Source organism: Neopelma chrysocephalum, unplaced genomic scaffold, assembly GCF_003984885.1.
Source record: "Neopelma chrysocephalum unplaced genomic scaffold, ASM398488v2 Primary Assembly neopelma1_73b, whole genome shotgun sequence".
In the NCBI taxonomy this organism is placed as follows: domain Eukaryota; kingdom Metazoa; phylum Chordata; class Aves; order Passeriformes; family Pipridae; genus Neopelma; species Neopelma chrysocephalum.
Window position 1 is genome coordinate 3668610 of NW_020897734.1, and position 25553 is coordinate 3694162.

The 25553-nt window shown below is 37.2% G+C and overlaps 1 protein-coding gene across 3 annotated transcripts; it reads left to right on the top strand.

The window, feature by feature from the left end:
* The first annotated feature begins 411 nt into the window (after positions 1-411).
* On the top strand, positions 412-25212 carry PHF6 (PHD finger protein 6). 3 transcript variants are annotated; one of them, XM_027687160.1, is made up of 11 exons: positions 412-662; positions 4536-4715; positions 4876-4977; positions 7780-7913; positions 8221-8264; positions 17363-17529; positions 17708-17851; positions 19063-19167; positions 20033-20166; positions 20793-20922; positions 22514-25212. In XM_027687160.1, the coding sequence occupies exons 2-10, from the start codon at positions 4578-4580 to the stop codon at positions 20920-20922; spliced, it is 1098 nt and encodes a 365-aa protein (XP_027542961.1). In that variant the 5' UTR covers positions 412-662; positions 4536-4577; the 3' UTR covers positions 22514-25212. The 3 variants fall into 3 exon arrangements, with proteins under 3 accessions (XP_027542961.1, XP_027542960.1, XP_027542962.1); XM_027687159.1 differs by having other exon boundaries at positions 415-662; positions 21215-25212; XM_027687161.1 differs by having other exon boundaries at positions 416-662; positions 17366-17529; positions 21215-25212.
* The last annotated feature ends 341 nt before the right edge of the window (positions 25213-25553 follow it).

Consider the following 25553-nt stretch of genomic DNA (forward strand, 5'->3'; position numbering starts at 1 on the left):
GATTCCCGATGGTGGCATCGGGAGGGGGGTCGCCCTCCCCGCGCCCCCGGTGCTCCCCCGGCCGGGGGGGGTCGGGCCCCGGCGGTGCCGGGTGGGCCCGCGAGGGGGTCGCCGGTGCCGACCCGGGAGGTACCGTCCTGTCCTGTCCCGTCCGTCCTCCGGGGAGTCGGCGGAGGTGCCGCTATCGGCCCATCTCCCGCTCCCCGTGGGAGGATGGAAACTTTCCTGGAGATCCCTCGGTGCTCCCTGCCAGATCTCCCTGACCGCGGGCTCTCTCTGTCATCTTTAGTCACCTGCTCTGCTCTCATTGTTTGGGCTTTCGAGGATTTGCCCTCCTTTCCCTTCTTTTACCCCCTCTTTGGTTTCTCTTTTCTTTTTTTTTTTTTCTTTTTTTAAGGAAGTTTCATGGATAAATTCCCATTCTTGCTTTTTATAGTGGCTGTAGGATGCTGTGCTAATGTAACTCTTGGATAAAGATTTTTGTGGGGCCTGTCGTTTGGGTTCTCAGCCACAGACCCCTACAGGATACCTCCCCTCTCCCTTGATTCAACCTGCTTTCTCCACAATAAACCCCCCAACAAGGAGTGATCGACCCTGGAAGTGCAAAGCACTTGGAAGTTTATGGAACAGTGACTCCAGTGAGCATCTTGAAAAAAATCAAAGCAAATATTTTCTATAGTTTTTCCTGAGGAAACCACTTCAGTATCTTCAATGGCATTTTTTATGAAGCTTGCTTAGGTCTCATAGGTTTTTCTTATGTGTCTGAAATTTTCTTCATAGATAGAAATTCTAAATTTTAGAAATAATAATTTGGGAATCCTGCAGGTTACACAGCAAAACAACCTGTAAGTGCAGTGTGTAGGTCACTGTCCTTTGTAGAAAATACAGGTGGGGCCTAAACTCCTGTAAACAGGCTCTTGAAACATTTTTGGGCAATGAATGGAAATTAGAGTCCAGGTTACTTTCCATTCCTCGGTGCTGAACAAAGTCTGGAGCACCGAGGGCATCCTGTGCCTGACAGTCATTGAACTTGCACTTTCATGTTGGAAAATATGTTTTCTGGAAGTCAGTAAAACAGCACAGAAGCCACAGGAGGGCTTAAAACCTGCTGCTTTAAAGATAAAATAAAGGTGCTGCGAGGGGAAGCACCACACTGAACACTTCAGTGGGCATAGGAAATGTGAATGCAAATGAATCCAAATTTTTGAGTCCGGAATGGCTGAATGAATTTCTTCTTTTGTGGTTCTAGAGTAGATGTAACTTCTCTTTCTTAGACCAAGCCCATGGAAAACTGATCTATATGGAATAATCTGTGTGTTTGTAGCACATTTTGGTGGAGATAGTGCAAAATCTCCCAGTCAGTGATTCCACAGGACATCGCTCTCTATGATCTAGTCTGTAGGACTTTCTCTGACAAAGCCAACAAGCAAGATTATGTCAACAGTAGATTTAATCACCTTTTCTTTTTTTAATTCTTACTCATTTGTTGGCCTTTTAAACATGGAACACCAAAACGCTGAGCTGTTTTTAAGTTGCATTTTTTTCTCGTTCCAGTGAAATGTAGCTTGATACTTGGCAAACTGGATTAGTTGCTTCTGAGTGATTTAACCTGAGAGATGAACAGAATTGAGTGTTTGCGTTCAGAATTTTGTGGCTGTAGCTGAGTAACTTGGTTCATCTTTCTTAGAACTTTTTTTTTTAAATGGGCAGGATAAGAAGTGAATTTTGACACAAAGAGATGTGATCCCAGGATAGCGTTTTCTCACATTTATGAGAAAGCAGGTATAATTTAGGGAGAGGTCTACAGGTATTTCTCATGCTCAGTTTTTTTTCTGCAGCCTTTAGAAATGTATAAATAGTGTAAATGCCCAATGGTACAGAAAAAAACAAATGCAAGGAATGCAGGGTTGGAAACAAAGCTTTTGGATATCCTTGTAAAATGCTTTCAGAGTAATTTAATCTGATGCTGAAAAGAATGTGAATTTCCTTTTTGGCATACCCTGATGCTTCTTGGTGTGTTTGAGTTTTGAATAATTTTTCAAGTGTTAAATTATTTATAATTGAAAAGTATTTCCAGACATATATTTTTATTTTTTTTTAACATCAGCATCCATGCATCAGGTAAAGATTGGCATTATTTTTAACTTCACTATGAACATTAAAAAAGTAAAACTATGCAGAAGTACTTGAAGAAGTCAGGCTGTGTCAGGTTCTAGTACTGCTGCAGTGATGTACCTGTTGGTGCACTGGGAGGTGTAAAGCAACTGCCACGAGAAAGTTCTTTATACTCTCTTTCTTGGAAAGTTACTATTCTTACAAATTAAATATGATGAGAGCCACTTAATGAATTTTTGTGTGTTCTACAGATTATATTCATTTTCTAAAATACAAACCTGCTTGTTAAATTGAAGGGTAGCTTTCTTTAAGTAGTTATTTCTGAAAGTCAGTAGACCCTGTGCACGTGTTCAAGGAAATTCCTGATCTTCCTTTTAAGAACTACTATCATTGCTGTCAATATTTTGATAATATAGTCTGAATATAAAAGGAAACAGGTAGACTCCAATGACTCTGTGTGTGGATACCACACTATTTATACCAAAGCAGAACTTGTTGCATTTTACATGGTTTTCTTGGTATATTTCTAGTGCATCCCTATGTGATTTATATTGAGCTACTGAATGTGAGCTGTAAAGAAGAAATCTTTGTGACATTATTTCCTAACTTGTTTTTTATAGGTCTTTTTCTGCTCCTAAGTATTATATAAGTTTAAAAAATTATACGAAGTTTTACTATTTTTTTATCTATCTGTCTATCTATCAATCTATCTATCTGTCTGTCTATCTATCTATCTCTGTCCTTCAGGACCCATTTCTTCTTTCTCCTCAGAAGGGATTACAGAATGGTCTTGTTTTATTTTTTCTTCGGAAGAGTATAGTATAGTAATTCTTTTGTGCTTAACACTTAAGGACTCTCAATTGCCACTGCAAAAGGGTGTGACTAGTTTATCCAGATTGGCACCTTTTTTGTGCAAATCAGCAAGATCTGAAATCTTTGCATTCTTCCCCCAGTGTGCGTCACTGGCCGGTGAAGGGCTCTGCAGTTGGAACAGAAAGCAAATGAAGCTGTTGGGAAAGCAAAGGCAGTGGGGACAGGACAGGCACCTTTTGATGCAGGAGATTTGCAGTAAATATTGCAAGGCCAACAATTAAAACTCAGTGTGTGAAAATCTGTTGAAGCACAAGAGTGAGAACGTAGCAGGAGTGTCTGTCGGCAGTCGGACACGGCGGAAACTTAATGACGCTCCTCTGCTTTCAGTTAGAGAAGGAGTGAGTGATACCAGCATTATGAGCTTCTGACAGCACTGGGGAGCACCAGCTCTGCCCATGCAAATTCCAGAGACCAGTCCTGCATTTTCATGCAGATCTGTGCCATTGTAGCCCAGTCCAGATGTTTGTTCTTATGGCTGGATTTTATTTTTTTTCCCGACAGAAATATCAAACCATGCAGTGGCTTTTCTTACTTAGCTGAGTCTAATGAAGACAAAGGCTGAGGAGGATTTTATTGCAGTTGTGGCCAATTCTGATAGTAAGGCTCAAATCTCCAAAGTAAAAGTCTATTTGAAAAACGTGATATTTTATTTCTTGGGAGATATAGAAGCACACGAACACAAACTTCCTTATACTGGGCCAAGCAGCTCATACACTGGTTGGGTATTTTCACTTTTGAATGTGCAGTGTCTGCCTGATTTGGGCATTGGGACCTCAGGGCTGTATTTTAAAACGTATTGTTGGTAGCACATGAAAAGTTTGTGATTCATTTCCGAGTTCAATTTTAAGTCACTTTTCTTAGCTGAGAACAGCAGCTCATGTGCTCACTGAAACCTGGTGTGGTACTGCCAAACTAACTGTGGGTCACGGAAAGGTTTCCATTGCAGCACCTTAGTCATCCAGGCTTCTAAAATTTTGTTCCTAATGCTGTTTGAGTGGCCACAACGTATCTCTGATTCTGAAAATGGTAACGTTTTATCGGCTCATCTCGACTCGTTACTCATCTACCCTGAGACTCTGTGAGCCTTTACACCCAAAACCTGTTCTGGAGGCCGTGCTGGACTTGTGGGTTTTTCTTTGCTTCTGTTTTTGAAGCAGTTCAGAGCATGAATTTCATTGCATGCAGAGAAATACGTATTTTCTACAAATCCCTTTCCTGTAATAAATAACTATAAAAATTAGTTGCAGTAGCTTTTTTCCATAATGATTCCCTTGCTGTATTTTCCACTTATTTCTTCTCTTCCCTGTAAGTTTTGTATTAATATCCAAGGTTTTATATTAAAGCTCAAACTTTTTTTTTTTTTGCCTAAACTGTTTTTTTCTTGCTGACACAATTTCATAAAAATTTGACAGAATACTACCTCTGCAAGTTGCGTATTCATCTGGATATATTGATGTAGCATAAAGGAAAACAACACATCACTTCCCAGCAATTTAGAAAACTAAGTTAGTTTGTTCACAAGCTGATCGCACTTCTTTTTCCTGTAGCATTGAGAGGATTGCAGTGGCATTGTAAGGTCATTTAAAATCATGACAAGCTCAGTCGGACAGAAGAAAGTCTCCTCCAGACAAAGGAAGTGTGGGTTCTGTCGGTCGAATAAAGATAACGAATGTGGGCAGTTACTGATGTCGGAGAACCAGAAGGTGGCGGCACATCACAAGTGTATGGTGAGTGACCGGAAGAGGGATGGAGCCGGGAAAATACGTGGAAAACCCAGCCACACTGGGATTAACCACTGCTGTTTGGAATTTTTGTGGGTCTCATATCTATAAATGTTCTCTGTCACTTGCACCCTTAAAAATAGAAGTTCTCTCTTTGCCATTTTAGCTCTTCTCGTCCGCACTGGTTTCCTCACACACTGATAATGAGAGTCTTGGTGGATTCTCTATTGAAGATATTCAGAAAGAAATAAAGAGAGGCACTAAACTGGTGAGTGTTTTTGGCCCTTGAAAATGGAAGGTAATATCTTCATACCTTCCTTAAAGTTTGCAATGAAGTTGTTCAGTGTATTAGATATGTGTGCTTATTTTTTAAAAGTGCTACCTTAGTGTGAGCTCTAAAACAGCTTACAGAAGAAGATGTTGAAATGAAATTGGTCTCAGATTTACAAACAGACATGATTATCATTGAAATGAAATCTAAATGGCAGTTAACCAACCTTTGAAGTGTCTTTAGGAAAGGATAAAAAAGGACTTTGTTTATTTCAGTCAAGTTCTGCTCTCATGTAAACAGGTTGTTCTAAGAATTGTAGCTTAGTCATGTAATTATTAAAAAATACATATTTCATCCATTGCTTCTTTGATTTGAATTTTTTCCAATGCACAGAACCTTATTTGCTGTAGTGAGCCGAAGCATACAGAAATAACTGTTCACAAGTCATTCATGTTGTGATTAGGAATTTCCAAAGAATGTGGTAGTAAATGGAACTACAGATCATAAAGAAACTTTTTCATTCTTCAGTCTCTTAAAGGATTTTCCAAGGTTGTTTCTTTTTCTGTCTGTGGTGGTTTCTGTCTGTTTTGCTTCTGAATCTCTTTGTGTTCCTTCTCTGATGCAACAGCTGGATAGATCCTTGGAGCTCGATAGCTGTACGTACCAGACACCTAGTTAAATCTAGATCCAACTGGATCTAGTTAAATCTAGTACATTCACAGTCCTGAGATGTTTCCTGTTTGGAGAAAATGTACAAGATAATTTTAGTTCCTAGGTGCCTTATCTCTGTCTGTGGCTGTCAGAAAGCTGCAGCTCTGAATCACTCTCTGGAGGAACTTGTCTTTATTGACATCGTGTAGGAAGCTCAAAGGTAAATGTTTTTAGTAGCCCAAATGCCCCCTCTCAGGTTTGCTTCTGGTCTTTTATGGGGGAACACATTTGGCAAAAATATCTTAGTGAACTGGGTTAAGTAAATATATTGATAGCTTGGACTGAATTTGTCTTCTGACAGAATTTCCATGGTCGCCCTCCTTCAGGAGGTGCTGCTGGCCAGGTGTGGAAATGGAGACCTGTTCATCATCACAGTGACAGTGACTGACACGTGGAGCCCTTCTGAGGGTGGTCTAGATCTGTCTGAGAGAGGGCTGTAGGTTCTAACCTTAATAAGCCAGTTACAATAACTTAGGAAGTCTGAATTTTTGGGGTTTACAAGGCACTGATATCTTCATTATTTCTGGTACCTGTGCATGGGAGGATTGATTTTTTTAAAGAATGGACTTGTTTTGCAGCTTATCAAACTTCACACGTACCTGATATAACTTGGAAATTAATGACAGTGACCATTTGAACAGCACAACCTGTACCAATAGAATAAATGCTTTATTACTGTTAGGAAACATAGACCAGTAAATGAGTATAAAAATTTCCATTTTGTTCCTACAGATACATCACAAAAAAAATATTTATTTTAGTCACTTCTGGCTTTCAAAAAACCGAGATACTGACTAAAACTGATTGGATGGATATAATTTCAGCCTAGGTTTTTACAAAGGACTTTGATCAGCAATTATTATGTGTTAAACCATAATGTATAACAGATTTATGCAATAAAATACCCATACAAATTAGAGAACAACTAGGGAACAGTATATAACTGTACCATTTCGGAGCTTGCAGAGGAGTAAATGGAGATGATCCAAGGCTCTGACATTTTTACTGTTCAGTTGACTTTGTTAAAATTGAAAAGCAGGCTGGTGGTATATTTGGTAACTTTGGTGGTATTTTTTGGGGGCATATTTGAGACTAACGAGAAGAACTTGACTAAGCGAGTGCTGTGGACAGAAAACGTAACTACAAAGATATATGTAGCAGGTATCTTACATTGCTCACTTAGGCTTTGTTGGAATGAATTGTAACCTTTTGGGGGCATGGGCAACATGCAGGATACAAAGAAAAGGCTCCAGTTGTCTTGGGAGGTGAATTTAATAGAAACTTCTGGCATTTTGGGGCAATGTTACGTCAGTAAAAAATAATACAGAGAAAAATACTATGATGCTGTCAATGACTTCCTTACCTACCACAGTAGGAGCATGAGCAATTGTACCAGGAGCAGGATAGCTGGTGTATCCTAAGCAATGGTGTGTCTAATATGAGAAAAATTAATTACTTGGAAAGAAGAGTCGAGCATCAGACTCACTTTTCATCTTCTCTGCAATACAAATAGCAAAAATTAGGCTAATGAAAATAAATTCATTGTATTTGACAAATATTTCACCAAATTCAGTGTTTTGGAAAGGGCTTAAGGAAATAACTATAGAAAAAAAGGGTAAAGTTAGCTGCTGATGCTGAGGTAAAGTTTGCAGGTCATCATTATTTCTGACTGCAGGATTCATTGCCAAATGGTGGTTTTTTTTTTTTTCCTCCTACCTTCGTAATGTAATTCAGAATTCAACAAGTACAGTTTATGATTTTAAATTTTCTGCAATGGTTGGTACAAACAGCTAATCCTTGGGAGGACACTTAGGTGAATAGATGCGTCATGTTCATCAGACACACTGCACAAAACCAGATTACTTATTTTCTTCACTGAATTGATAATCAGCATATGACGTATATTGTACTGCTGCATAATTGCAGCAGATTTCTTGATTTTAAAATAAATGATGAGAAACACTTGAGAGCAGGAAAAGTAATGTTAAGTGCATTTATTTTGTCACCAGGAGTGGTAATGGTATTATTTTTGAACCCCAAAGTACTAAATCAACAGTAACATGAATTGTGCTTCATTTTTCTTTCCAGATGTGCTCTTTATGCCACTGTCCCGGAGCAACCATTGGCTGTGATGTGAAAACGTGTCACAAGACATATCACTACTACTGTGCTTTGCATGATAAAGCTCAGATAAGAGAGAAACCTTCACAAGGCATTTACATGTAACTATTATTTATTTGTTATGTCTGATTTTGTATTTATAATTTACATTCTTTGTTTAAAAACAAACGAACAACAAAGCAAAACAACCCACTTTGGAATCTAAACAAAACTGTTGCAAAAATTTCTAATGATGATTGTGGCATTCAAAACAGTGATGTGCTAGAAAAGCATATTTTCACTGCAAGATTTGTATATCAGTGAGTTTTACAAGTGGGAGAAAAATGTTCTGGCATTTAAATTTAAAAGATGAGTAAATAATCTGTGAATCGTGACTGACTTGACAGTTTTCAACTACTTTGTTTATAGGATTTTATGTCGAAAACACAAGAAAACTACGCATAACTCTGAAGGTAAAATTATTCAATATAAATTTTTCCCATTGTAGAAAGATATTTGGTTAAATTTAATTTTTCTGGAGAATATAAATGTTTTCAGTAAAAATTAGAACTACATTTTTTTGAGAAACAGTGAGTTTGGAAGCCCATCTGATTTCTGTATTTTCTCTAAAAACTAGTGGTTGAGGTTGGAGAAAAACCAAACCCATAAATTTTAGGATGTTCAAAAGATATGATGGTCCATAAAAATGAAGTTTGGGTAGAAGTTATTCATTCCTTTCTGGGAAGAAGCTAGCTTATATTTGTAGTTAAATATTCACAATATTACCACCTGAAATATTTTATCAGGTAACAGCTGATTTTTGTTATTGCTAGTGTTCCTAAATATTCACTATTTTTGAACTATTAAATACAGTTTAACTCTTTAAATAAGAAGGACCTAATAGTAAATGAAAAGGCCTGTGATCAGTTCACTTACAGATGTATTTTGGAGTCATTTTGATAAAAAAAGTTGTATGGATGCATTCATAAAAGCTGTGGATCTTTGCAGAGAAGAGTAGTGAAATGCCACAAATGTAGATAAATGTGTGGTCTATTAAAATTCCAATCTAGTTGTGCTACGGTGTTTTTATTAAGGTATTTTTCCTTTTTTCTACTGTATGTGAGTTTGGGTAAGAGAACAGTTGGTGGTTTACTTCTTACATTGCTTTTGCCTGAAATGTCATCAGACTTAACTAATGAGGAGCACATGACTGTCTAGTGAACATGAAATTTCATGAATTACTTCAGTCTCTGTGCCAAATGTATTTTTGAGGTAATTTACTGCTTTTTCTGCTGTGGGCAGTAGATCTATTAATGGTAAGGTTTGGATGCTACTTCAGTGTTCAGAAAGATACTGAAAGCAGTAGAAAATCGCAAATTAAAATTAATTTCCTTTTTTTAGTCTATTTATATAATTATTATCATGTGCTTTGTATATAAACCTCTCTTGATTTTGCTGTTACTAGGTTTAAACAAGAAAAATAATATATGTGTTTTTTTAGTTCTCCAAAGAGATGGGGCCATGTTATCTTGTAGTTTGTGACTTTGTTTCTTTGTTTTGAGGGTTGTTTTTTGTGTTAGCAGAAACAGGATATGAAAAACATATGAGTCCAAAGAGATTAATCTCTTTAACTGATATTTAAACATAATCTTTTATACTTGCTCTGTGTTTGATGTGTACTGAAAAATGCCTCCAATTCTGCATGGAGCCCAAAGCCAATGGATGACTTTTTCTGCTTGGAATTCCTTGCAGGATCTGAACTTGTGCTTTCCTTTAAGAGTTTTCAGATACCATTATCTCCAGTTTTATGATGTCATTTTCTAACAGCTAAGGCTTTTAAATTTTATATGGATATTTTGTCTGGGAAGACCTGGGAAAAATTACTAGAGGCATAGTGGCTTTTTTTTCTTAAATGTTGATGATGGCAGTTTATTAAAATGTTAAAATAAACTCATCCCAAGAGATTCGGATTGAGGGTAGGAGAGGAGGAATAAACAACATCACTCAGAAAAACTGAGGATGAAGAACCCAATAGTGTCTTATTTAGCATTTAACTTTGCACATTTTTTTTTCAATATTTAGTTCTGTTATGCTTTACACTTTTAGAAATATGTTTAGCTATACTTCACATTTTTGTTTTCTGTTTTTTATTCAATATTTGACTGAAATTCCAACCAGTGCTCTTTCCCAGAGAATATGTTCTGTTTTTAGTCCATACAGTTTATGATAAACTATACCCATAAAATAGTTGTTATTTATGGTTATGGATTTGATAATGCCAGAAGCTGGGGCTTTTTCATGATAAACCTCTTTTAAATCAAAGAAAGTAGAAATACATATTGCATCTGCTGATACAATGCTAGAAGTTATTTCCATAGCAATGGTATTTTGCTACGTTGAAAACTAATTACCTTTAGCAGACAGAAAAATACAGAGTGGTTTTCAGAATTTCAGAAGGGACTTCAGAGGTTTTGTTTCTTAATATTTAAGTGCTGAAGTTTGCTCAGTGAAATGACAACTGGAAGGTGTTGGATGGTGAGATTAAGCTTGATATATGTATTTTGTTTGTTTCTCGATGAAAATGTGAATGTCAAGGAGGCATTTAAATGTGAAAGGATGGTGGTGTGTGAAACCAGAAAGAACTTGGCAGAGAAGAGTGACTGGAGTAGGCAGGGAAACTAGATTCTAATGCAATGGCTTTTTTTGAATCTTGTTTTGGTTTCGTTTTCGTTAATCTTTGCTCTTAGGACTGTTTTCATAACAGAATAGTTAAAGCTCTTCTGTGGTTCTGTCACTCAGTGTAGGTGCACAGAGGCCCTGGAACTGTCATTTCTTTTTAATGGAAACTTATTGCTCCTGCTCTGGGGTGTGGTGTGGTTGGGGCTTTTTTATTGTTATTATTTTGTTGGTTTTTTTTTTTCCTTGGTCAGTTTAGAGTGTCTCTGGGTTCTTATCCTTTGTTCTCTGTATCCAGACTGAATTGTTGCAGTCCAAGTATTTTTATCATGTCACTTGTGTTAGTGGATGTTCAAAGAGTTTTTAGGAGTGTTTGGTTTGGTGCAGCCCAGGGCAGTTTATTTTCTGTAGGCAGCACTGCTGCATAGCAGTGAGATTTTTCTCTCACTTCCCCTCCCTTCCCTAGAAAATAGATGCTTTGGGGTCATAGTTGTTCAAGTTTGAGATCTGCCTTGTGTACTAAATTCTAGTTTAAAAAGACTATCTGTTAACCATTTAATAACAGTTAAAGAAAATTCCTGGAGGCTGCATGGAAATGTAGTTGAATGACCTATGTTGGAATTAAGTTACCCACTAAAACCTAAGAAAAAAGACCTCTTAGATGTTATTTGTTGCTTTCATGAAATTGAAGTGGGGTGAGGATTTATCAGACTTGGTATCTACTCATCAAGACAAAATTAATGAGTGATGGGAGTTAATTTTCCTTTAATCGACAGGAGTTGCTGAATTACCTTCTGCTTTTGTTGAATATAAAAATGTGAAACATGGCAGCAGAGTATTGTGCTCTTAAATTCCTTGTCTGTTTCAGGAGATTGTTGGGTCTTCCTGATTTATCTGTATGGCCTGACCTTCAGGTGACATAAAATAGGAAAATTGTATTTCTCCTGTATTTCCTTTGTGTGTTTCAGAGTGATTCTTTTGTGCTGTGTTCCCATGAACTTGAAAAAGGACATTTAGATTTTTGCCTTGCTGTTTACAAATCTAACAATATAACTTTTCCTGAACTTGAAATAATATCTTAATTCATAATTTTAGGCAAGCTATCTAAGTTTTCAGTACCTAATAGATTACACGGGTTGGTCCCAGTGCTTTCAAAAGATCACAGCTAACTATTAGTTGAATTACTGTTCAGTTTGATACAATTGCATTTATTCTTTTTGAAGAATAGAGTATTGTTGAACAAAGGTTTTGGAACTGTTTGTTGGAATTTATTCCAATGTACTGGAAATAATTGTTGAAAAATGAAAAAAATGGTCTCTCTCATTTCCCTGCAGGTGGGGCTGCCCTGGCCCATGTGTTGAATTTAAAACAAATTCAGCTGATCAGGAATAGTTTGATATAAGCTAAGATAAGAATGTAATTTGATTCTTATGTAATGGTAAAACAAAGACGAACAAAGACAGCCATGTGACTTCTGCTCATAACATTTAAAGCAGATGCTCGAGAACTGTGGGGTCAGAAAATAAAATGTCCATAATTCCTCTTGTAGCTGTGCTCAAAGCCTCAGAGAATGATGTTTTCACAATGGAAATAAGGACATTCCCTGTCTCAGCATCCCTTTCATGTTATTCTAATGATCAAACATGGAATCTGTGCTTTTCATGCTGCTCAGTAAGTTTGAGTCAGGGTAATATTTCTCTGTGAGACCTATTTAGAGACATTGCAATCTGTAGTGAACCGAGCACTTTTTCAAAGCACTGTGTAAGCCAGAGTTTGGCAGGTAAAACATCTGAAACCTTTTTGCATTACAGTTTGGTAACATTCTGATTCATCTCTGGATTCTTAAAGCAGTGTTTGTTCCCTATTGCATTTCCTGTAGCACTGGTCCCAGCATAAGCTTTCCTCACGTTAATGCAGTCGGGTGTAACAGTTTCTGTAACGTTGCAGTTTGGAGTCATTTCATTTCTCCTGGTGGATGGTGACATATCCTTCCCCGGTTATGCTTGTTGTCTGTCTTCTGGAGAATGCTCTGGGTATGGCATCAAATGTATATTTGGTGTTCCCACAAAAACAGTTGGTCCAGGCAGCAAATCAGTGGTGTCCCATGAGAGACTAACAAGGTTTGTGCAGAAGCATCACAACTGTGTTTTCTTATGGAAAAACACACAGCTAAAGGAAAAGGAAAGGCGTCATCATGTAGTGAATCCTCTGTCCTGTCCGAGGAGCTGTCCTGTGGTGTTATAATTCTCCTTCCCAGGTGTTACACAAACAGAAACTTGGTCAGATACTCACACTGAACAGGTTTATCATACCAGGGGTCAGAAGCTTTGTGATGGTGCAGAAAAGCCGAGTGTATAGTCTGTCTTCAGTCTTTGCCACCATTTGTTTGCTTGAAAAAGCATTTAGATTGTGTTGTTATAAAGGACTATTTCATTCATTTTCTGTGTTAAATGTACTTAAAGAAATAATCTCAAGTACCTCATATAACATAGATACTATTCAGCCAGAAATAACTTTTGGACAAGAGTCATCAGTTCCTTGAAGTATTTGGTGCTTTTGGAAAACATTGGCGGAATGTAAGGGGTAATTTAATTTTTTCCTCTTCACTCTTGCTTTAGTTTAGATACATTTCATGTAACTTAGTCTTTTTCCATTGAAAAAGAAAATCCAAAAATTATATTCAGCATTTTGATTGTTAATTTCATATCACTTGCTGATAAAAACTTCTGTTATTTCATGATCAGTTTACTTGATTTTGTGTTTGCTTGCAAGGGTTTTTATGCAAATCTCTGGTTCTTATTAATGCTTATAGATGCATTCACATTTTTGGTATTGATTACTGGGCCAATAAAGCTCTCTGGGTTTTTTTGACATTTCTTTTCAATTTAAAATAATTGTGTTGGCACATATGGTTCATTGGGTTTCAGCCATATTTTAAGGAAATCTGACTTTAACATGCTGAAGTAGTTTTTTCTTCATTATACTCCATTTCTCTTCTACAAATCTAATAAGATTGATTTTGTTCCTTGAATTTTTAGTTTCTCTTTTGTCCCAAATGCACTGTAAAACTTTACCTACACATGTGATTTCAGATTTACATAGCAGCATGTCTAACTAAGCCACTTCCACATTCTACGTTTTGGCTTCTTTTTATGTCCAGTCCGGCTTGCAAATTTTGCCAGTCAGTTTTGTTTATTATCTTCCTCATGCAAACTCGGCCCCCTTTGCTTCTGCCTTGCTTAGTCTGTTGTTAGGTAATGTAGGAGGTGATAGAGCAGTATTTATTGTACTCATCCTCTTTTTATTTGTTCTTTCACAACCTTTAAATCACTTAATTCTTTTATTACTTTTCTTTAACCCGGCTTTTGTAAAGGGGTGATTCCATGTGTATTTCAAGCTGATGCAATATAGATCAGTGATATCTCAAGCTCTTCTCTGCCAAGCCTTATTTTAAACAGCAAAACATCTCGATCCTTTTTCTTTCTAGTCATGATCAAAGGAGAATTTTTAGATTTCTCTCTGAAGCTGAATCTCCCTGTTAACAGTTTATGTAATACAGCGTTTTGCCAGGCTTCTTTCCTTGGTACTTTGTACTGCTCATGGATTTCTAAAATGCAAACTGGGGGCTCGTTGCTGCTCATCTTTTTTCTCATCTGAATTTACAATATCATATTCTTAAGTGCCTTTTAAAATGTAGATTGTTTCCTCTTGTTTTCTACCCTTACCTCCCCTTCTCAGGCCATATTGTATATTAAGCTCATTTTTTCAGATTTAGCATTTAGAGACTTTAAAGGGAAGCTCATAGGAACCTCCTTTGAAGACTTTAGATAAAGCTATATTGAGAATATTGTGATGATTTTAAAAATCAATGCAGTAGTGGGATATGGGATGGGGGGAAGTTGAAGGATATCTAGGGAATCTCAGGGGATCCAGAGGATGGGTGATACCCGTGATAAAACAACGCCTGGTCAGGGAGGAGTTGAACAACTGTTTGTGTTTTCCTTAGTTCAAGCTGACATGAGAAGTTGGAAACACCCAACCATCAGATGCCAGGGACACAGGGTAAGCTGGCAGTGGGCTTGAGGGGAGGGGTAGGGCACCAACCACGTTGTATAACATAAAGACCATCCAAAGCAGGTGTGTTTGACATCTGGTTACAATCCCTTCCTGGTCTGTTGTGTGAGTGCATAGTGCTATAAAACCCAGAGAAACTGTAATGTTTTGAGGTATCAGTCTTGCAGGATAGATGTGATAGAGCAGATCCTCCCATTTTGGTGGTGTTAATCAATAGGTCCATGTCACTTGTAGTAGGAGACACAGATCTGCAAGGAATTGTGTTTTAGTGAAGGGGTCGTGTAGCATCTGAATTTCAATGAAGTCTGAACTTTTCTGGAAGTCCTAGTTTTGAGCACAGAAGGGGGTTCTCCTTTGAGGAAAGCTGTGCAGTCTTGATGTTTTTCTATTTTACACTGAAACTATCTTTTAAAAATACGGCATTTTTCCTTTCCAAATCTTAAATATACTAATAATTGTAGACTAAAAACATAGCACTTAAGAACTTATTCTATTTGGAGGCTGTGACATTTCTTATAAAAAGGTGTGTTTTGGTTTTTAGCAATTATGATTCACTCCCGTTTTTGTAAGTGTGGCTGCTCAGGACATGCTTTAATGCTGTGCAGAAAATAAGGGTGACCTGAAAGGTTGAAAGCATTTTGGCTGACAGAATTGATAAGGAGCTTTGGAAAAAATAAGGACTGTTGGTGCACGGACTGCACTTTGCTTTATCCGATATAGTAGGGAAATCCATGGATTTATTTTGGAAGGAATATTTTTAACTTCTTACTTATGTTATTTAAAGGGTGCTGAATTCAACAGTCATATTTTTGTAAGATTTTCTTTCTAGAATAACCATCTATGATTTCTGTACATGTAAAAATAGCAACAGAGATTCACAAATTTAATAATTGGTGGAGAGTTCATATTATGAGGAACAAGATAAAAGAGAATTCTCTTTGAAAGAGGTTTTCAGGTTGCAATAAAATTTGCTATATGCAGTCTGAGAGGTTGATATCTAAATTGCATAATCTTGCTTGGGGAATTAAACAAGTGATTATAGATGAGAAATGTTTGTTAGGAAATTCTGAGAAGAAAATGGAAAATGTATTGTTTCATTAGAATAATCTGTGTCATCGTGTATTAAATTTTTTCAGAGTAAAATAAACGGTGGTTTTGACATCTAATTAGAAAAGAAAAGTCTATATATACTAAACCATAGGGACGTTGTAGACAGACTGATATATTTTAGTAGCAACGTGGGCATATCTGTGTATAGGTGAATAATCTGTCAATCTAAAGCAAAATAATTTGCAGAATAGCCTGTTCAGTATATATTTCAGTATAAATTTCAGTATAGACTGTTGTGCTGCATTTGGATTCGTCTTCTTTCCCTCCTTGATAAGTGAACTGAATCTGTAGCTTTCTCGGGGATTAGCAGCAGATTCCATAGCCAGAGCTGAACGGGCTGTTCTTGTGTGCCAGGCTGGGGCCAGGCCTTCAGTTGTCTTCTTCTGCTCCCAGCTGGTGGCTGTGGAATATGTTCAAGACTTTGACTTCAAACTCTTGTGTGGTTGCGTTGCTGTTACCATGAGATAGAAACGTGATCTGGTTTTTATGTGATAATAGATAAGAAAGACGAGTTCTGGCAAGGCAACATCTCAAAATAAGATGTCCTGTCTGGATACTAAAACCATATGGCAATGTCCATAAAGGGGATGTTCCAAACCTTATGATTACTGTTTCCTTCTGTTTGGGAGCTCATACTGATATTTGTGGTTTGGATTTTGAGAAGAAAAGTCCTTCAGCGGGGTCTGTGCATGTTTCTCTAAATAAATCTGCTGAAATATCTTTGCATTTGGAGCAGGGTGGGTGTTACATATTAAAAAAAAAAAAAAAAGAGGATGCTTCTGCAAGCAGGAAAGTTGTTAGTGACTGAATTGAGCTGGTTATTAGATACAGTTATCAGATATAACTTAACTAGATCGTATTGGAAGCAGACTTAAGCTTCCAGAATTGATCTGTATTATCCATAGAGCCTTGAGTTCTCCAAAGGACAGTCTGCTGGAATGCTGGATTACAGCTCTGTAGCATTCACAGCTGAGCTGGCATTTTCAAAGGAACTTGTCAGACCTCTTTGGTTCGTCTCTTTTAAAAACATACATTCTTATATTCTTAATGGTCTGAAAATTCTTAATCTAGGGTGTTGTCAGTGTGGATGGTTTTCTGTAAACTGGCAGCTGCTTTTAGCTGCAGATGTAAAAATATACTGTAACAAAATGAAATTGTAGATTTGTTTAATGAAGGCAAAATATGTTTCCATTTTAAAACTTAGTGTTATAGCTAAATGGGTGAATTTTTTTTTTCTTAAGTCAGCAGGCATCAATTAATAAAGCAAGGACAGTGGTGTTTGGGTACACTGGCATAATATCAAGGGCAATTTACATTGGGGTATGGATCTTAAAATAATAAATTAAAAACTTATATCGAGGGTGAAAACATTTTCTGGTTTCAGTCTCATCTAAACAGTCTTATTTTCAGTAGAGCTGAAGATACATATCTGAGGACACATTTTGAATCTGAAAGTAAAAGCTGTAAGAAATGCTAAACCCTCATGTATTATGTTATAAAGATGCAAAGCTGAGTTGTTACAAAGAAATAAACCATGTTTTCAGGATCTGCAGTTGCATGTTTGTAATACAGAAAATACAGGTTATGTTTTTTCTTGCCCAATTTTGGTGGGTTGTGGGGTTTTTTGTTTTGGTTTGGGGTTTTTTTCCTTGATTTGTTTTGTGTAAAATTTTTAAGAATCCTATTTGATGATGTTTTCTGACTTCTAAAGCAGATTTAGAAGAAAGTATCAATGAACACGAGTTGGAGCCTTCACCTCCCAAAGGAAAAAGGAGGGGTCGTAAGGGAAAGCCAAGAAAAACAAATTTAAAAGGGCAATCAGAAGACACTAGATCTACGTCCTCACATGGCACAGATGAAATAGAAAGCAGTTCCTATGTAAGCAGTAAATATGCTAAACTTCTTAGAAGACAGAATTGCATATTTCTTCTCTGCAAATATAATTTTTATTAAAATTTGCAATTGTCTGAGCCTCCAGCTGGTGGCCACAGGCTTTTGAAATTGCAGCCTTATTTGTAACCCAGCAGTATATTTTAGTAAAATGTTTTTCTTTCAGAGAGACAGGTCTCCCCACAGAAGCAGCCCCAGTGATACAAAACCTAAATGTGGATTCTGTCATGCAGGTGAAGAAGAAAATGAAGCTAGAGGAAAGCTTCATATATTTAATGCCAAAAAGGCTGCAGCACACTATAAGTGCATGGTGAGTAAGTGGTGTTGTTAACCAGTCTATTCTGTGAATTTTGTCTGAATTGCTATTTTAGATTTTAATACAGTGCCCTCACATGTAATTATGCTTGAGTATTGTCTGTGTGCTGATGATCTCTTTAAGCACTGAAGTGTTGCAAAGTGAGCAATTCATTTATTTTCACTGCAGGCAATATGGATAAAAGTTGGCTTCATGCTAAGAGATGGAATTAGCTCAGGGAGACTCTTTAGCTTATTAAAAATGCTCCCTTAGCGTCTAAATGCATATAAGTTTTTAAAAAGGAAAACAGAAAACAGGTTTAACTAAAAGAACCCACTCCAAAAATAAAATAACTGTACTCCACAGGCATTCAGACACAATCTGGGAAGAACTTCATTAGTTTTCTGACCTGTGGATTCAGACTGTGAGGCTCAAGTAGAGTGGGATATGGAAGTTCTAGAAAACCCTTGATCATAGATGGTCATGTTTATAGAGCTGTCAGCCTGAATAGAATCTAATTTCAATGAACATGAGCAGACAGTGCAATCTTTCTTATAACTTGTTGTATGAATGATGTAGGGCTTTGGGTAACAAACCTCAGTGGTTCCTGTTATACCTCCAAATGAATAAATAATCCAGGCAATCTGTGGAGTATTAATTGTCTTCCTATCCCCAGGCTCACTAAACAGAGAGCTGGTGTGTGCCAGCAGCCTTGAGTCTTACAGGATTCTTTGCTACTTTGTGTACCTGAACTTTAGTTTTCAGACAGTTTAAGCTGAATATGCCAGGGTGATGATAGAAGGGATGGTGCTTCTGTGCTCCATTGTCATCCCTCAGGGCTTTTCGATATTGACAGTTATATTGACATCAGCGTGTCTTGGAGCTCAATTATAAATGTGTCACGGGGAAGGAAATGGAATATTCCTAGGAAATTGAGTAGTGTAATTGGTAATATTGCCCATTTATTACTTTGTGTTTTTATCCTGTCATTATTGCTTGTCTGCTTCTTTGTCTTTTAAAATACATTTCTCCAAGGCAAATTAAAGCAGTCAGGCAGGGATCAGAAGGAATCCTCATCACACTAATTACTCAGCATGGGCTTTTTCCTTCTTTGTTGGTAAAGCACATACTGTCTGAGATCATGGAACAGGATGTTACTCCAGCACAGAAAAAAATTTCCAGCCATGTTGGTGACCTGAAATGATTTTGACTTGCTTGTTTTACAGTTGTTCTCTTCTGGCACTGTCCAGCTGACAACAACTTCACGGGCAGAGTTTGGTGATTTTGATATCAAAACTGTACTTCAAGAAATTAAGAGAGGAAAAAGAATGGTATGTATCTGCAGAATGTGATGAATGTGTTGGTGATTCTGCTAAGGTGTGTGTAACTGTTCCCCAAAAGGAAGGAGGCAGTCTTTTCCATCTGCTTATATATAAAAATATATTTAAATATAATTTTACTTGTGGGATGAGCAACTAGATAGGAATCACCTTAAAATTAGTGGTGTTTGGGCACATGGTATTTGGGGTTCTTTATTACAATGTACATAGTAATTATTATCATAGAATCATATGATTCATGTTAGCCTTACTGTAACTATAAGAGAGTAATGGCTTTGTACCCATGTGAAAACACACCTTGCAAAGCTACAAATAAACTTAGAGAATATGCAGTTCTCACAGTGAACATATTCTCTAACATGCTGGAACCAAAACAATGTTTCCAGTTGTTCAAGTGTTTTAATAAGAAAACTTATTAAGGTCTTACAGGTGGGGGTGTTGGTAAAATGTCACATTGTATTTTATAGAAATTCAGGGTGTTTTTAAAGTGCTAAGAAATTTATGGGGTGTCACAACAGTGTTGTTCCTTGAAAAAGATAATTTAAGTCTTCATATATGAATATATTAACTTCAGTGGCAATAAAATGATCTTGGAAATGCAAAAACATGTGCAATCATGTAGCAATTTTCAGTGCAATGAGCAGGTAAATCCTACTGTTCATATTTTAATAGGTTGGTATTTTACAGTTTCTGGTTTACAATGTCTTTGATTAACTTTTCATTGGAAGGATGATCTGCCAGAGGTATTACTCTGTTTCCAAATGGTAGCCATAAATATGAAGACCACTAAACTGAATGCATAGAGTCAAGAGACTGAGGGGTTGAACAGTGCTGTTCTCTTCTTTCCCCTGCACAGAAATGCACACTCTGCAGCCAGCCTGGTGCTACTATCGGGTGTGAAATCAAAGCCTGCATAAAAACATACCATTACCACTGTGGAGTAGAAGACAAAGCTAAATACATTGAGAATATGTCACGAGGAATTTATAAGTAAGGACCTACGTAATTCTTGACTCTATGAGAGTAAAGATATGTCATGGCACTTTTTATGCCTAACATGACTAGTCAATTATCTTATTAAAAAAGAGGATATTATTTCATTTAAAATGGTGTTTTTAAGTAATTGTTGACTTAAAAAATATTTCAGTTACTCTGCTAATTTAAAATTTCTGTAGTAGGGTTGTAATATGAAAATTGACCTGTAGTATGTTTTTCTCCTTGATTAATCTGTAATTTGTATCAAAAAATTTATGGCATGATTCCTCCATATTGATATGTTTGTAGCTTACTTTTGAGGGTTTTTTGGACCCCCTAACTTTCCCTGCTTTCTGAAGTGCTGTGAGTTGACTGCAGCTGAGTTGTCATGCTGTGCCCACGAGAGGGCATTCGTTGAGCACTGCAGTGGCAGTTCTGGAAAACTAGTATTGATCACAGTTTTATTGGCTGGTCTTGAACCTTGTTTTCGTTCTCAGCTTAACTGATGCTTGACTGAAAACCATGAATGACTTAAGACTTAGTAACTGACTTGTAGCACATTTCAAAACTAATTGAGAGGAAAGTCAGGTGTTGATAGATATTTTCAGTGAAAGTCCTCACTGTTTCTTTTATTGTGCCAGACTCTATTGTAAAAACCATAGTGGAAATGATGAAAGAGACGAAGAGGATGAAGAAAGAGAAAGCAAAAGCCGTGGCAAATCAGGCACTGACCATAATGACATTCCTCAGCAGCAGCTCAATGGAAACTAGGTATGGAAGTTACTCCTGACAGATCTGTTACCAAGACTAAAACGCAATATACATTTAATGTAGTTTATTGCAGTGAAGTATTTAAATCTAGTGTATGCAAAGAAGTACTTTTTATTGACATACTGTAGAAGAATGGGGAGGATTTGTTGTTTTTTAAATCCAGCTGACTTTGTAACAGTGTAAGAAGGGAGGCCCTCATTTCTATTGCTAAATGTAGATGTATTGTCAGAGCTGCTAAATGCTTTTCTGTACGATTTTAAATTTACTATTGTTTTCATCATTTTTTAAACAGGTTCAAGGGACAGAGTTATAGAACTGGGAATGGCTAAGACATCATAACTACTAATTCTTTTAAATTGTTTTCTAAAATCAGAAAAGGGTTAGTAACTTTTTACTACCTGACTCTGTTAGAAATTTCATTGAACTGCCTGAAACGTTCATGTGTGTGAGCCTTCAGTAAGTGGCAGAGTTTTACATGTCAATATTATGTAGTTTGTAGTCTGCAGTGTCTGGAAAAAAATGAAACACTATATAAATGATATGTAACATGTACAGTGTCAAAAGTTAAGGCAGACATTGAAATGAAGTAAGATCTATATTTCTGGACTGAATAAAAACCTTAAGATTTGGAATGTGTAAGTTGTTTAGTGGATTCACGCAACGAGGGAAGGTCTTAGCTAGTTTAATTAACAACACGGACAAGTTCGTGGTGGCAACGAGCTGGTACTTTGTGATTTTGCATTTTCTTCCTGCACAAGTTACGGAGGCCGTACCTGGGAAAGCCGCGCTCTGTTTTTGCTTGCGAAGCACAGTAGGAAAGGACTCGGTGTACACGAGGCACGCTTGAACATTTCAGGTTGTTCCTGTTGGGATTGCTCATTCCGCCCGGCATTGCTTGCGGGAGATTTCCTTGAGCAGCTGTTGGTTCTGAGCTGTGAGCTTTAGAACTCATGCCAAAGGGCTGTAGTTCGTTCTTTCCCCAACGACCCACCTCTTTCTGTGTCCTGATTTACAAAGAACACTTCACCAAGTGTGATTAAAACCTTACAAATGTTTGGACTTTGCAGCCCAATCTCTACCATTTCAGAGAGTTACAACTCTTAACTCACTATGGAATTTAGCCACCATATCTGACGTCCATACCTCAGGTGTTCTCTGTTGTGTGGAACACTTCATGTTTTGTCAAGAATATGCATAAAGGTCCCATATTCTGTAAGAAGATTGAGGAAACAACCTTTTTTGCTAGATTGGTATTTATTTTTTAATCTTATGACCACTATAGGACAAACTTCGCGTATCATCCTTATTGTTTTAGTCATTATTTTTCCTTTCTCTGTCAAGTCAACAATCACATCACGGAATTCTACTTGCTAGAATTTGATGTTCCTTTAGGGAATGATCAGATCTAGGCTATACCAAACCTAACAGAACAGCCCTCTGACTGGTTTCAAAACACCTTGTCATTTCTAATGGGTACTGGCTTCTTCAATTGGTCTGGTAAAGCACATCCTCAGACTTAAATAAAACCAAAAAGCTGAATCTAGTCCACATGTTTGTCTGTTACTACTGCATCACCTTATTGTTTGTTTAGGGTTTTGACTTGTTTCACTCTGAACTCCCAACAAAACTTCTGGATTTGAAGGAAGGAAACAAGCAAAAGACACTGATTTGACTATAAACTGCTACAGTTCTTCTGTGATTGGTATTGCAAAAACAGTTTATTTGTAACATGAGTTTCTGTAGCATTTTTTACTTGTATTTTTAAAAGATTTAACGTGTGTCATTTGTCTTCTTATGCATTCCCTTAATGTCTTGAGGGACTCAATTACTGTATATTGGAATTTCTAACATTTTACCTGTTAGAATTCAATCAATTCTGTTTGCTTTCCTGGAGAATAATGCCATTTGGAAAGAAATATTGCTGTGTACAGAAAACATTCAGTTACTGCTCTAAACATGATGCCATTGATCATTTTTATTTTGTATTTGTAACTTTCAAAATTAAAAGCGTGACTTGAATTGCAATGACAGATCGATTATTGAAATTGTCTATCAAGGTGTTTTGTTTCTCCTGGAATATGAGCATTTTTCAGCCACTCAGAACAGTTTTAGAATGCAAAATAGCATCCTTCAATATTTAAATTACTTCAATTTGTGCCTCGGACATGGCCCTTCCATGGAAAAAAGGCACTTTGTTTGCAGCTACTGTATTTAACTAAGTTTGCATGGGGTAGATCTGCCAGCATACTGACTGTACTTGAGACTGAGCTCTAATTCATTGTGTGTCAGTGGCTTAGTATAATATTCAGTCCAATAACTCACCTGTTATGAAATAAATGACCCCATTCCATGCCTGGAAGAACCAGAACAGCACTTTACCTTCGGGTAGCAGAAAAGCGAGTGGCTGGTTTCCCTGTTACCTCTGTGTGCTGAGGTGGCCTGACTGAACTGTCATCAATTCAGAATTCATGGAAACTAAAGTCAAAAGCAAAAACCTTTTCTTACAAGCCTCAATTTTGTCATAACTGACTTCAACTCATGTATGCTGGGTAAAAGTGCCTTACAATGTAAAAATTGTATTTATATGTTCCCAAGTAGCATCACCTGCTGGGGAGTAATTCTGTCGTGGTGTTAATATTTAGAAGAAATGTACCTCAGCAGTGTATTTACTGTACATCTCTTACGTCCTTAATTGTAGTTTTAAAAAGCATGACAATGTATGATAGTATACAACATTTACATCATTTTTTAAAAAGACAAAATACTGCCATTACTGTCTTTTTATGTGTATTTTAGCTTGGAATTTCAGACAGTCTGTCTGAATTTTTTGGGGTTTGGTTTTCTTTTTGGTAAAGCAATGTAATCTTTGCAAGCATATATTGAAGATTATTCTGGAGCATCTACTGCCTTCCCAGAAATGTTAGAAGTAATGAAAGTGCTCTATAGGTGAACTAGGTATGTTTAAATTAGCTAGTTAAATTAATACGGTTAATGAATTACTGAAAATTTTTTTAATAGGCACCTTCTGCTTTCATCTCACAATCAGAGAACTCATAAATTCAACAAAACTTGTCTTACGAAACTGGTTTCACTTTATTTAATTTTTTTATTATTATTGTTATTATTATTTGCCTTTGGGCATTTCTTTTGCTCACAAGAGGAGTGTGTGCTGTTTAAGATGCCTGGAACCCTCTGAGAAGGGAGGTTTCTCCCCAGCTCCCTGTATCTCTACATTAGGAGATCTCCCCAACTCACTGTGTCTCTGTTAACAGATCTGTGGTTGTGCTGTTCCAGGAAAGGACTGTACCAAGGAAGGACAGGCCTCACAAGGATGTTGTCCAAGTAACTTAAGGATGCAGCTGGTGTAATGCCAGAGTCCCAGGGCGTCCCAAACCCTGGAGCAGTGGCTGTGCCGTCACTCCAGTTCAGGGAAGGGCGAGGGGCTGGTTCAGTGTCAGTGCAGCTCAGTGGGATGAAATCCATCAGGTGATCAGAACATCTCCTCCTTCAGCAGGTGTTGATCCACAGGAAGTTCAGTGATAAGGCTCTAGTAGGAGTCACACCTACACTCCACTGATCTTTAGGCAGAAAGAGCTGTGCTGATCTACAGTGGTTTGAATCTGCCAGATCTGGCCCTAAAGTATAATAGAGGAGAGTTTGCCTCTTATTGCTGCCTTATAGGAAAAATAACTCCATGCTAAACCAGAGTGAAAAATGAAGAGGTGATAATCTATTTGAAATATCAGACTTATCTGGCAGGTGATAATCAGTGCATTCCAGAAATATTAATATGCTGAATCAGATTGACAAGAAAATTACTCCTCATTAGATGAAATTAATCTGAAGAGAACTGAAAGTACATGATAGCAATTAGTAGCTCTTCTTCCATGTCACCAGAATCAGATTCCACTGTATTAATGATGGAGGTGAAAAAACAGAACACAGCCCTTGATTTATGTACTTGGTGAAGCAGTTCCTATACATGCATATGTATGCACAGCCATTAGTCAGCAGTGACATCTCAGCCCTTAATGAATCCTGGAGAGCTGTTGCTTGTCAGAAAGCACTCAGGTTAGGCCAACGTTTGCAGATTTTGCTCTAGCATACATTTACAGTAGGTGTAAAGACAAGGAATGTATGGAAGAGGGTAAATGCATTCCTATCTACAATGTTATGTATATTTTGTTCCTGTTATATTGGCTTTACTTCCAAAGTTGTAGTTTGCAGTATTAGTTTCTTTTTATTGGTATCCTTGCATATATATATTCAATAAATGAGTTATGAATTTCATATTTGCATATCTGTCCTTTTTCCGAAAGCACAATTTTTTAAAACTGTCATTTTAATGCATAAATGCAGCATTTCCTATTGAAGTTACAGGCCCAGGAAGATGTTACCAGGAGAGAGGTGAGAAGGCATCATGCTTGCAGTATGGAACTTAGAGGTAACTGCTGTTTGTGTTCCTGACTCTGTGCCCTGGGGAAGCTGCTTTGGATTTACCACTGATTAATAATGCAAAGTGACTGACTCACTGAAGGTTCCCTTTCTCACCTTTCAAGAACTCTTTTCTTTTTTTTTTCCTTTTTTTTTCTTTTTCAAGAGTGAATTAATTGAGCCTAAGGCACCAGGGG